The sequence below is a fragment of the Schistocerca gregaria genome, chromosome 1, assembly GCF_023897955.1.
Source record: "Schistocerca gregaria isolate iqSchGreg1 chromosome 1, iqSchGreg1.2, whole genome shotgun sequence".
NCBI lineage: Eukaryota > Metazoa > Arthropoda > Insecta > Orthoptera > Acrididae > Schistocerca > Schistocerca gregaria.
Genome location: NC_064920.1, coordinates 106540114 through 106554294, shown reverse-complemented (window position 1 = coordinate 106554294; position 14181 = coordinate 106540114). Strand labels below are relative to the sequence as shown.

At 43.7% G+C, this 14181-nt stretch overlaps 1 protein-coding gene across 1 annotated transcript in view; it reads left to right on the top strand.

Annotated features, from left to right (window-relative positions):
- The window catches only part of LOC126334525 (uncharacterized), a 1455833-nt gene that overhangs the window by 241200 nt on the left and 1200452 nt on the right, over positions 1 to 14181 (top strand). The window contains exon 2 of the mRNA XM_049996880.1: positions 2734 to 3576. Coding sequence (XP_049852837.1) covers positions 2793 to 3576 — 784 coding nt within the window. The 5' untranslated portion in view covers positions 2734 to 2792. The remainder of the gene's footprint in view (positions 1 to 2733; positions 3577 to 14181) is intronic.

The window sequence follows — 14181 nt, the reverse complement described above, 5'->3', positions numbered from 1 at the left end:
ATTATCGTGATACGAATCCGCAAAGATTTAACTGGTCTCATTAGCTAGGCATAAAGAAAAGTTATTTTTGTGTAGGCAAAACGGTGACTTGATTCCTTCCACCTCATTGCTGAAAAAGGATGTCAAATTAAACACCTTTCAGCCGTCAATTTTCAACCTTACTTTATTATTCGTACATCCATAGTTGAAATGGAGGACAATGAGACGTCAGCTGGTATACATTTATACTAAAAAGTGAAGATATTCCTCCAGCTGTATTTAAGGTGTCGATTTTATTTTGCCAACTTTCAGAGAAGCTGGAAGGAAATTTTCCTAGCACACTAAATGGTGACGTCTACCACAACAGAACAATAAAGCAGGAAGAAAATACAAAAAGTAAGAAAGAGGGAGTGAGCAGACGAATATGAAAAGCCAACCTCTCTTCTATAACCACGGATGAGTATCATACAAATTCCTTTGACACACGTAGTTGTGAAGTCTTAGTTCAAGTGTTTTTGCATAGTATCTGAGGAACTCACGAGGTGTGCCCTTGCATTGATAAAAATGGTTCAAATGGCTCTGAGCACTATGGGACTTAATATCTGAGGTCATCAGTCCCGTAGACTTAGAACTACTTAAACCTAACTAACATAAAGATATCACACACAACCATGCCGAGGCAGGATTCGAACCTGCGACCGTAGCAGCAGCGCGGTTGCGGACTGAAGCGCCTAGAACCTCTCGGCCACAACGGACGACCCCCTGTATTGATAAATGCAGGACAGGTTCCCTACTCTCATCATTCCCACGGACATTATAATCAGTCATGACAGACACAGTAACGGAACACCTGAATAAACAGAACTGTTTTAAGGAAGCACAGTACGTTTTCCAGGGAAGTGAAGTCCACGCTTCGTCCCCACAGCTTTACTGCCGCCAGTACCTCGTCTCCTACCTTGGAATGTAGGAGACGGGGCACTGGTGGAAGAACAGCTGTGAGGAGGGGGCGTGAGTCGTGCTTGGATATCTCAGATGGTAAGGCACTTGCCCGCGAAACTCAAAGGTCCCAATTTCGAGTCTCGCTCCGGTCTACAGTTTTAATCTGCCAGGAAGTTTCATATCAGCGCACACTCCGCTGCAGAGTGAAAATGTCATTGTGGAACTTAATAAATAGTTTCAAGCTTTTCCTCAATATTTCTTCGCTTACATGCTTCAGGTGAAATATTTAATACAGTAAAACTCATGTGTAAAATAATTAGAAGTTTGATACTATTTTATGCATGTGAGTTCGATTCATTAACTGCGGGTCATTTACTGGAAAATTACTCATACCAATACTGCTCCAAACATTCGGCAGAGCGATGGTACAAGCAGATTTAGATTTTCTGTGACTTATCAAAATTGTTTGAAGCAAATGGCAGATTGCTTCCTTTAAAGACGACACGGCCGACTTCGTCATCCTTCCCAAACCGAGCTGCTTCTCCATCTCTCATAACTTCCTTGTCGGTGGCACATTAAACAACGTTCCAAAATTAGAGATTTAAACTGACGTGAAACAAGTAGTCCGTATAATTAATAAACATAATCATGGTCCGTAATATGCTGTAATGCGATGTTTATTTAATCGTACGCTTAGCTGATTTAGGCTAAGTATCATTGTTAAGCAAACTTAACATTTGTAATTCAGGTCATTTTCAAATGACTTAATTACAAGTAAAAAGTAGCTATATTCCGTCATTTGACACTGACACCTTTGAAGATGTATTCTGAACTTTGCTCTTTACCATGTTGTTGTCCATAGGGCAAAGGGAATTGAAAATGTCATTTAATACGGAAGTTACAAATGTGCTTGACAGTGAAGCTTTGTCAAAATTAGCTAATCACACAATTAAACAAACATCGCATTACAGCCTACTGCGGACCATGTTTACGTTTATTAAGCATCTGGAGGATGTGGATTCCCGCAAATACAAAATTTTAGATTTTCGACAGATTGTATGAGATACAATATAACTACATAGAAAACAGAGGACAGATACATCTATTTAAAAATCGCGATCGCGTTGTGCAGACTTGGATAACCTATAAGCATGTACAAACAGATCAACTATTGAAAGAGCAAATACCTTAATTTGATATTTCTTAGAAGAATCCTTAAGTCAGTGTAGCCAAAGAGCATCGTCGAATATATCAAACCAACATCGCCTTCGTTATTAAAAACTAGAAATATAAAATAGTAAAGTCATTACCTTTTCTAGATGGATGCGAGAGGCCCCACGATCTGCATAACTCAGCTTCATCTTAGTCTGTTTCTCGCTTCTGTGAACGGGAACGGGTTATGCAGATCTTGGTGCCTCTCGCGTCCGTCTAGAAGAGGTAATGATTTTACTATTTTATATTTCTAGTTTTTACTGAGTTTAACGAAGGCGATGTTGACCTGATATATTTGACGATGCCCTTTGGCTACACTGTCTAAAGGATTCTTCTATGAAACACCAAATTACGGTATTTGCTCATTCAATAGCTGATATGTTCGTACATGCTTATAGGTTATCCAAGTCTGCACAACGCGATCGCGATTCTTAGGTAGCTGTAACTGTTATCTGTTTTCTATGTAGATAACCTGAAATTGCCTAAATAAGGCGAAACGCGTCGTTGAAAAATAAAATACAATATAACTTTCATTGTTGAATTTTGTTGTTATTTTGGTTTGTTCTTTTGTATTTCTTATGACACTTCTTTTTGTTTTTGCAGGAGGCCCACGAACCATCCGAGATTAACACAGGTGTGAAATTTCAAATTATTGCTAGTGGATGCGAGTTAAGCAATGGAAGTACACCAGTGAGTGCAGTCTGCGTATTGGAAATGAACTAGTGCATTACATAAAGTTTCAACGTGTGTGCCGTAACTGGGTAGAAATGACAGGGAAAGTGAACACGCGCAGCCACCACGACCACAGCAGCTGGGCGATGGCTCCACCGGACGAGGGATTGGCAGCCGTCGACCTGACAGAGGACCAGGTGTGGGGCGCTCACAGCACAGACTCGACAGCGGCCCGAACGGAACTGACATTCAGACAGCAGGCCGTTCCGACGAGAAGCGCCGCCCGCCGAGTGAAGAAGCCCGTCGGCTGCGGGGCCTTCTTCAGTTCCTGGGCGTCGCCTTCTCCCTCGACGAAGAAGCGGCCAGTCGCGAAGCCCCGGCGCAGATCCGAGGCGGACAAGGAGGCGCTGCGCCAGCAGCTGAAGGCGCAGATACAGGAGGAGTCGTCGTCGGAGGAGGAGGAGCTGGACGTCGACGAGGAGGCGCCCGCCGCAGCAGAAGTGCGCCGGCGCTCCGAGGCGGACGGCGAGTGGGGCCGCAGCCGCAGCAGGAGCCCCCTGCAGCTGGCCCACCGACACTCGGTGCCTCTGCCCGGCGCCGGCGAGCGCAGCCGGCGAGGCCAGTGGTGCGACGGCCGACAGCGCCGCGTGCTGCGACTCGTCGACGACCTGTTGCTCGATATATATCGACACCGCCGGTCCTCGGTCGACTCCGACAGCGGCAGCTCCGTACTCCCGCCGCGGCCCCACGTCGACTCGCGACTGCATCTGCGCAGTGAGTACCCGCTGACTAGTGTTCTCTACAGACATTACATTTTCTTCCACAGAACAGAGAATCGGTACAAAAATCAAAATGTACTGTAATAATTCTTTTACGAACGAAACACTCTCGATCACGGTTTCGGAGAAATCAGCTCATCTTAAAATGTAAACCTACGAGGGTCACTCCAAAAGAAATGCACACTATTTTTGTAAAAATACTATTTTTATCTGCATGTGTGAAGGTTTCACAGTGTGTAGATACTTCCTTCCCGCTTGTTTTCAAACTTAGTTCCTACTGTTCTCGTGAGTGACGCCGTCGCAGAAGTCTTCAAGGTAGATGCTACACTTGACGTTCATCAGAAGCAATGTTCTGTCATAGAATTCCTGTGCTGTGAAAACGAGACAGTGGGAAACATCCACAAGAGGTTGAGAAAGGTGTATGGAGATGCTGCTGTCGATCGTAGTGCAGTTACTTGGCAGGCAAGTAGGTTACGTGGTGAAAGCGGGCACGGCAATATTGAGGATTGTCCTCGCAGCGACAGGCCTCGTACTGTACACACTCCAGACAATGTGCAGAGAGTTAACGAATTGGTGACTGCTGACAGACGCATCACAGTGAACGAATTGTCACGCTACGTTGTGATAGGGAAAGGAAGTGTTTGCAGAATACTGGAAGTGTTGGCGTTAAAAGAGGATTGCGCCAGTTGGGTTCCCAAGATGATGACAGTCGCTCACAAAGAAATGAGAAAAATGGTATGCAGCGAACTTTTGGAACAGTACGAGAATGGTGGAGATGAATTTCTTGGAAGAATTGTGACAGGTGATGTAACATTGCTTTATCATTTTTCACCAGAGACGAAGAGGCAATCAATGGAGTGGCATCGTGCAAATTCACCCAAGAAAAAAAATTCAAAACCACACCTTCTGCTGGAAAAGTTATGGCTACGGTATTTTTCGATTCCGAAGGACTCTTGCTTGTGGACATCGTACCAAGTGGAACCACCATAAATCCTGTTGCATATGTGACGACACTGAAGAAACTTCAAGCTCGACTGAGTCGTGTTCGACCACATCGGCAAAAGCAGAATGTTTTGCTGTTGCGCGACAATGCACGGCCACATGTCAGTCAAAAAACCACGGAAGCGATCATAAAACTCGGATGGACAACACTGAAACACCCGCCTGACAGTCCGGACCTGGGTCCATGTGACTATCATCTCTTTGGGAAACTGAAAGACACTCTTCGTGGAACAAGGTTTGAAGTTGAGGACTCCCCTGTGCACGCTGCCAGTCAGTGGCTCCAACAGGTTGGTCCAGAATTTTACCGTGTGGGTATACAGGCACTGGTTCCAAGATGGCGTAAGGCAGTTGACAGGGATGGAAATTATATGGAGAAATGAAAATATTGTTCCTAAAGGATGTATCTATACACTGTAAAACTTTCAAACATGTAGAATAAAAGACGGATTTAAAAAATAATAGTGTGCGTTTCTTTTGGAGTGACCCCCGTAGAATACAGGATGACGGTCGGTGCACCGCTGTCAGCTAATGCGCATTGTTGAGTTGTAGCGACAGGCACCAGCTGACGCCGGTTGCAGGAACTGCATCCTGTATTTTGTTTATATACTGGTGTCCCAAATTAAACCAATACATGAAAATTATCCAAAGCTGCATTTATTTTGCCAAAAGACAGTATAAATAGGTGATAGTAAAGTGGAAACGACGCGTATAATACAGACCGTATTAATGTGTAACATGCATAACGGTACACAATTATGTCCTTCGTTTTTCCAAATTAACGGATTTAGACACATTCCGGTATCTGGTTGATGAGCTCAGTATGTGGTTTGACCACCACTGGCAGTAGTACAGGCCTGACAACGATGTCGCATGCTCTAAATGATATTATCAGTCTAATGTTGAGGCAATAACGCCCACTCTTCCTGCAGAGCTGCTCGCTAGTTTTGGAAAGTGCTTGGTGGATGATAACGTGATGCAGTTCATGTCCCTCGTGCATTCCGCACTTCCGCTATCGGATTCAGATTAGGAGAGCGAGCAGCCCACGCGATGCGAGCAAATTCTTCCGTTTTCAAGAAAACGTCAACCACCCGTACCCTATGAGGTCGAGAATTATCATCCGTCAGTACGAAGTTTCGGCCACACATAGCACCTCGCAACAACCCCACATGAAGTCCCAAGATCTCATCACGATAACTAACAGAAATGAAACCCTGCTGATCCAACAGTACAAGTTCATGAAGAAGTGTTCGAGTGGTCAACATATTTCCTGCTCACGCCATTAGGGACCCTTCTCGATATAGGTATCTTTCTACAAAGTCTGGGTCTCGAAATCGTGATCCACAGTCCCTCCAGATGCGAATACGTCGATAATCACTCTCCGAACCAAATCGGGACTCATCTGTGAAAAGAACATTGGCCCGCTATTCGACTATCCAGGTGACGTTCTCACAGTTCCAATCTAGGCGTTCCTCTCTGTGAAGACGGATCAGAGGTACACGTACAGCAGGTCTCCGACCACAAAGGCCACTCTGCAGAAGCCTTCTGTACGCCGTTTGCCTCGATACAACAAGTCCAGTGGAAGCTGCGATGTCAGATCCCAGTTGCCGTGCAGTACAAAGACGGTGCCGATTTCGCTTACAGCCAAATAACAGTCCTCTCTTTCCTATGCCACATGTGGTTGTCCCTGCTCTGGCCTCCGGGATACAGTTCCGGTCTCTATGAACTGTGGCCACATCCGAGAACGAACAGAACGACTCACCTTACGACATCAGGCCAGATTAATTTGCGGCTGTCCCGATTCCATTCTTCCTATGTCCTTCCACTGCAGAGTGTCTGGTAGGCGAATTCAGTGTGTAATATACCACCGTGTATGACTGTGTACATAGCTATATTGGATTTGCACTACTCGTCAAATACTCGTACTACCGTGTTTGGTAGGTGCCCTGATGTCATCGTTGGCGTGGCTGTTCGTTGATTGGATTTCCATCTTCCGTGGAGAACACGATTGTGCGGATATCTGTTGACAGTTTGTACGATTATATCGTGAATTAGACATAGGACGGGGAAACAAAGGTTCGCTGCTTTAATTTTGGACACCAGTGTACACTCTTTTAAATAAATCACAAGAATAAATTATCTGAATGGGACGGAAACAGATAGACGTGAGGAACACATACAAACAATCCAGTTATTACAGTTGCAGAAAAACTGGCTAATTTATTAAAGAGAAAGAGGAGGAGCTTCTCAAGTTGTACAAGTCAGTAACGCGTTCGTCCGGCTGTGGTCTTCACGCAAGCAGTTATTTGGCTTGGCATTAATTGACAGAGTTTTGGATGTCCTCCTGAGAAATATCGTGTGAATTTCCGTGCAACCGGCGCGTTGGATTGTCGAAATCCCGAGATCCTGGGAGGGTCCCACCCATAATGCTCCAAACTTTCTCAGTTGGGAAGAGATGAAGCGACCTTGCTGGTCAGAATGGGGTTTGGCATGCGAGAAGACAAGCAGTGGAAAACTCTGGCCGAGTGCGAGCGAGCATTAACATGCTGAAATCTAGGACCAGGATGTCTTTTCACGTAGAGCAAAAGAAGGGGACGTGGAATGTCGTCTATGTACCGCTGTGCTGTAAGAGAGCTGCGCCAGACAATCAAAGGGGTTCTCCTATGAAAGAAAAAGTCGTCTTGGAACGTCACTCCTGGTTGTCGGACCGTATGCCGGGCGATAGTCGGGTTGGTAACCCGCCGCTCTCTGGGCTGTCTACAGGTACGTCTTTGCTAGTTAATTCGTAGCAGGACTCGTCGCTGAAGACGATTCTACTCCAGTCAGTGAGATTACAGACAGAAGATGTGTCTGGAGACGTCCCAGACAGCGGTCAGATGCCAACCTGACTGTCGTGATGGTCTGTGGTGGCATTTCATTTTATAGCATCCGTGCCGACGCTGCAGCATAGCGATACATCGACGATATTCTCCACCCCGTTTTATTACCCCTTCATGACAAGTCGTCCTGGCTTACATTTACAGCAAGATAACGTCCGCCCGTACACGTCGAGAGTTCTGACAAATCCTAACTTCGCCAGCAATGTAGCCAGATCTCTCCCTAGTTGTGAGCGTTTGGAATATTGTGGGCCGAACCCTCCAACCGTCTTGGGAATCTGACATGCTAACGCACAAGTTGGATAGACTTTGGAACGATGTCCTTCAGGAAGACATACAACAACTCTATTAATTAATGCCGAACCGGACAATAGCTTTATCAAGGTGAGATGGGACCAACACGGTACTTAGCTGCTCAATTTGTGAAGGTCTTTCTGTTCAACATCCAGTTTTTCTGAAACTGTAATCATTTGTTTGTCTATACTTGTACATCACATCCACCTGTTTCCGACTCATTCGGACAATTTCTTGATGGTATGACTTTTTTTTGTTTTGTTTTATACTGTATTTGAAGATGGCATAATTCACCTGAAACTTATGGTTACAATCAGGCCCGTCGCTAGAGCATGCTAGGCCTGTAGCGCAGTCAAGCGAATAGTCGCGAAGGGGGAGGGAAGGGGGAGGACAGCAAACCTTAAAAATTAGCTTTAAAACCACTTGTTTGTTTTTTCGAAAAATTAAACACAACTTTAAATAAGATAATCGATTACCACATTTTAAACACGTAAAGAATTTGGCTAACAGCAAGTTAAAGAACAAATGAAAACTGGTTTATTATTTTTTGCTACCTTAACGTTGTAAAACACTTTGCTTGCACACGTGCAGAACTCTTATCAATATCAATAACCGCATCTTAAATCGCTCTAAGATCACGGCGAACGCAAGAACAGGTATAGTATGTAAAACATTTGGCAATCATTAAATTTATTTCCATGCATTTAACCAAATCCGGATGTCATTAGAAGTCAAATGCTTTTCCTCTATTGAGAAAAGCAGCACTGAATGTTACATTTTCGGGGCCACACATACGTAGATGCACGTGTTTCTTGGTTCAAATGGCTCTGAGCACTATGGGCCGTAACATCTATGGTCATCAGTCCCCTAGAACGTAGAACTACTAAAACCTATCTAACCTAAGGACATCACACAACACCCAGTCATCACGATACAGAGAAAATCCCTGACCCCGCCGGGAATCGAACCTGGGAACCCGGGCGCAAGAAGCGAGAACGCTACCGCACGACCACGAGTTGTGGCCGCACGTGTTTCTGAGACGTTGTTAATGTGTAATATGATTGAGATAATGTGGTGTTGACTGTCACTGTATTACTTTATCATATCCTCTTAAATTTTGAGCAGTTAAACCTTTTTGCTTAGCATGCATTTTTCGACCAATAGTCATTGTGGTTCCCGAAAAAATTCCGTCTCTAACTTACACAACTGATCACATGTTTCTCATTCGGTTGTCCTGTATCGAAAACACATTTGGTTTCGGAGATGTTACGTATCGTCTGGATTACTCAGGCTGTTACTAACTACTGCACCAAGAAAAACTCCCAAAGTATGATAGGAGCTGAAAAGTTTGTGGGACGAAAATTGCATGGGAAAACGGGGGTCATAATATGACGTGTGTGAAATATTTGGCAGAGATTTGAAGGTCAGCGTCTTTTTTAAATGGAATGCTGTAGTTTGGTACTTGTTTTCTGATAGCGGCTATCGAGACGAATCGAATGATGTCTAACAATAAGGTCTTTGAAGGTCAAAGAACGTCACAAAGGTGGCATAAATGTCAATTTACAGTAGGTGTTGTAAGTGATAACCATTGGAATCAATGCAGTGTTGCAATCTTCTTATCATGGATTGAGTGGTGTTCCTTATCACGTCGGCACTTATCGAAGCACATGCTCTGGCAACTGTGAGGATGGGGCGTGAGTCGTGCTTGGGTAGCTCAGTCGGCAGAGCACTTGCCCGCGAAAGGCAAAGGTCCCGAGTTCGAGTCTCTGTCCGGCACACAGTTTTAATCTGCCAGGAAGTTTCATATCAGCGCACACTCCGCTGCAGAGTGAAAATCTCATTCAAGATAAATTGCTACTTACTGTGAAGAAGACACGTTAAGTTGCAGACAGGCACAATTGAAAGACACTTGCGCAAAGCTTTCGGCCACTGCCTTCGTTAATAAAAGAAAAACAGAGAAATATACACTATTCATACCCATAAGCATGCACATCTCACGCACACATGACAGCCAACTCAGGTAGTTCAGGCATTCCATTGCTTGTATGGAGTTTTTATTAAGATATAATATTCACCTTTGTTTGAGCGCGATATTAGCGCATCTAATTGCGTTCTTGTGTTTGGTGAACGAAGAAAGGTGCATTCCATTGTCGGCAGACAAAGGCATGATGTGTTGATCAGTATAGAATGAGGGCTGCCACACCAGTCAGAACAACAACCGTTTTAAAATACCTGTAAGTCTGCGAAACGACAAAAAGCGGAATGGTCATATATAAATAGTGTTAGGCAAACGATATGCAAGACTGAGTTTCGTTTGAAGAATCTTAAGTAACAGCAATTTATCGACGAAAGAAGTGTCGCTCATCACTTTGGAACCCTTATCAGGTTGGATCAGTAGATGAGATTGAGAAGATCCAAGGACGAACGGCGCATTTCTTCATTATTTAGCGCGAAAGCGCTCCGAAGATCACCAACACGCCTTAGTGGCAGATGCCGGATGAGTAGCGTTGTGCATCACGCAGAGGTACAAGAAATTCAGAGGAATCTGAGATCATACGGCAGCTTACCGACTGTCGTTCTTCAAACTGCGCCATTAACGAATGGACCAGGAAACGTGGCAAACCGTATTGGCAACAAAAGTACTCTCCGTCTCACGCCATGAAGTGGCTTGCAATGTATAGGCCTACATATGTCTACACTGTGGTATGCAAAAGCCACAACCCAGCACCTTAACATCAGCTTGTCGAAAGTCAACAGTTACAGCACAAAAACGTACGCAGGATCCCCGCCACTGAACGTTGGAGCATGGAGAAAGGCCATTTATGGAAGAGTTGACGTGTGCTGAATTATAAGAACAACAAATAGGAATAGCAAATGCCAATAACAGAAATTCGTCTCAGTTTTCTTGACGAAATGTGTTTTAGCCCCTGTGTGTCATCGTCATCTAAAAGAATAAAATACTTTACGATAAAGTGGTGACCGAGAAATTAACAAGTTCATTAATATACATGGACATTAAGGGTCAATCACACTTTCCTTGGGCACGAATTGTGTTATTTCTACAACTGTCGGTGACTCTCCGTACAACAAAAAATGTTGCGTCTTTCCCACTAATCCCGTAACAAATTTCGCTTCATATCTCCTACAATCAAACTTTCGATAGTAAGCACAGATGTGGTACTGAGTCAAACGGTTTTTGGAAGTCAAGAAATGCTGCGTCTAGCCGACTGTCTTGATCCACTGCTTTCGGCCGTCAAGTGAGGAAAGTGGAATTCAGATTTTCATCACCAACGTTTTCTGAACACATCGTAGTTGACACATAACATACTTCATTATTTTTGATGTCAGTATATTCTCTAACGGTAAGATTCATCAACAGCAGGATGTCAGTGTTAGTGGGCGATAATTTTTGGATCACATCACAGTCATGTGACCATTGATTTCTTCCACGTACTGGCCATAGTCTTTTGTACTAGGGATCCATGTTATATAACAGGTAAAAGAGGGGCTACCTCAACCGAAAATTCATCATAGAATATGACAGAAATGCCATCGGACCCTGGATATGATTTTGTTTTAGAAATTTCAAATGGGTCAAATGGCTCTAAGTACTATGGGACTTAACATCTGAAGTCATCAGTCCCCTATACTTAGAACTACTTATACCTAACTAACCTAAGGACATCACAGACATCCATGCTCGAGGGAGGATTTGAACCTGCGACCGTAGCAGCAACGCGGTTTCGAAATGAAGAGCCTAGAACCATTCGGCCACAGCGGCCGGCCATATCGTGCACCACATTCTCTGTTCTCGATTTCGAGCATCATTCAGAGGCACGCCGAATGTTACTCTGATCTATTTATTTCTTTTACACTAATCATTTCACAAAATGTTTAACCGATTTCTTTCATTTTATTTGAGTTGTATTCAGAAAGCATTAACTTTTTGACACTTCATTTCCTTTCTTGACGTCTTCTATTCTCGAAAATCCTAAATTTGGTACTTAATGTCATTAAAACCTTCGACATGTAAATGTTGCACCGATTTATCCTTCTATATGCAAAAAATATATGCCTTGAACAGCGGAACTTTTGGTACTTCATTTACAGAGCTTGCAGTAGATTTTCGTGATATATTTCAATATTTCCTCAACTCAGTAACTAAGTTTTCCTTAATTACCCCGCTTACTATCAAGAATTTAAATATTTTCATGAAAAACTAGATCTCACGCTGGTCACTTTGATCCCCTGTCTGCCTCTTTCTCTCTCTTTGTTTGGCTATGAAAATTCGGACAAAATCTCATTGTGTAATTTATGGGGAGTCTTTGTTTTCGCTCTACTTACGCGTTTGAGAAAAACGTATCGAGTGTTAATCATACGACAAAATAGCGCTTTCTGCGTGCTGTCATTAAAAAAACCTTGTTTCGATATCTTGAACTGTTTATGAGATACGATTTTTACGACCATTTGATTCCCGATGACCAGGAAAGGAATCGGACGCGCCGCGAGTGACCTGTCCGCGGATATAACAACCAATATCTCAAGAATGCAATGAGATATCATGACGCTCTCAGCTTTAAATACAAAAAATGGCCTGAGCTCTATGGGAATTAACTTTTGAGGTCATCTGCCCTCTAGAACTTAGAACTACTTAAACCTAACTAACATAAGGACTTCACATACATCCCTGCCTAAGGTAGGATTCCAGGATTCGAACCTGCGACCTTAGCGGTCACGCGTTTCCAGACGGTAGCAGCTAGATCCGCTCGGCCACCCCCTCCGGCTTTAAATACAATTTAGATATATTGATTACATTTCATTCGTATTAATGTACTGCCGAAAATAACTATACGGAAATTTCTCAATGTGATTTCACCTCTGCACACTTGATGCACTAGGATAGATGTAGCGCAGTACTTTGGCAAGACCTTAAAAATGCCCTTAGCGATGAAGTGTAAACAGTATACACAAAAGTTTGTATACAGAACTGTAGTAGAATCAGTTAAAATAGAAGAAGCAGCAGGGACTGTAACCAGGTTTTTACAGTTATTTAACACTCGATACGTTTTTCTCAAACGCGTAAGCAGAGCGAAAACAAAGACTCCCCATAAATTACACAATGAGATTTTGTCCGCATTGATCGGCTGTTCAAAGTGCTTGATCACTGTGAAAATATTCGTCTTTAATTTATTGATGAGGTAGTCGAATGCCTCTGTGCTCATTCACGTGTATTCGAAGAATTTGTCTGGTGAACTTCGTAGTTGATAATATACGTAAATTATGAAATTATCCTTGAAAATACCTCCCTTTGTAAATTTCATGCACAGCATTCCTTTTTGCTTTACTTTCCGAAGCAAAGTTAATTGTTTAGGCTTACTCTCGAGCCTAAGCATTCTACAGTTTAGGGGTGCCGTTTAATAGAAACAGCTGGTCCGCTTTAAGTAGGCACCTCGGAGCAGGAGATGGTCGCTCGCAAGCAGGACACCAGAGCTTTTTGCACGACGCTGCTACTCGTTGCTGGAACGTCGCGTTATCCAGACGTCGCTCGCTGTCGGTCGTTTCTGACGCTTACATAGGACACGGTCTTACGGTAGTACGCTCTGTCTGCTACGGCGCTGAGTATCGCCGAATGTTGTTACTCGCAGGAGAGTATCTCTATCATTAAAAACGAACTGTGTGACTGATGAAGCGGTTAGAGGGGACTGTAATCTTGTTAATAGAAGAATGTAGATGTCACAATTACTTTAGGGATCCAAGAGATCGACAATATATTATGCAGAAGAAAATACGAGGTTTGGCGGGAAACTGCTGGAGCACGAAAGTCCGGTACAGGGAGCTTAGAAAGGAAATATATTCATTTCTCGATTCCTTCCGATGGGACGGAGTATATAAGGCAACAGTTCAGCACTAGGTAAAATGTGGAATAAGTAACCTACTTGAGAATAACTGTTTGCAGGTTGTAAGAATAGCACCGTAAACTGCTACCTTTCTTGAAGTGATATTGCTCGTCGGAAGTCAGTTTGCTGCATTGTAGTTGTCGCTTCAGTTGATGTATTCAGCCGATGAAAGTCATTTACAGTATTGGAATAGTTTAGGAAGACGGGAGCTGCAGCTCACTGGTAAGGCCGCTAGAGCCACGCGCTCCGCACCGGTAAACATTCAGAAGCCGACATTTGTCTTTTCCAACGCCGCTTTGCTTGTTTCAGCAACAGCGCACTGGCCATACAAAATAATCTTCCATGAGTGTCACACTTTCGCATCGCGGCCATAACTAGTGTTATATCGGATGAAAACTATACACCGATCATTTTATCGCATTCTCTTGTGTTTTCTTCCGTTCCCTGTGATGTTAACGTCAGTTGATAGGCACAAGCGAATGATGGTAGATGCCAAAGAGCAGTTGCAGCTGGGGACGTGCAAGCGGCTGGTTC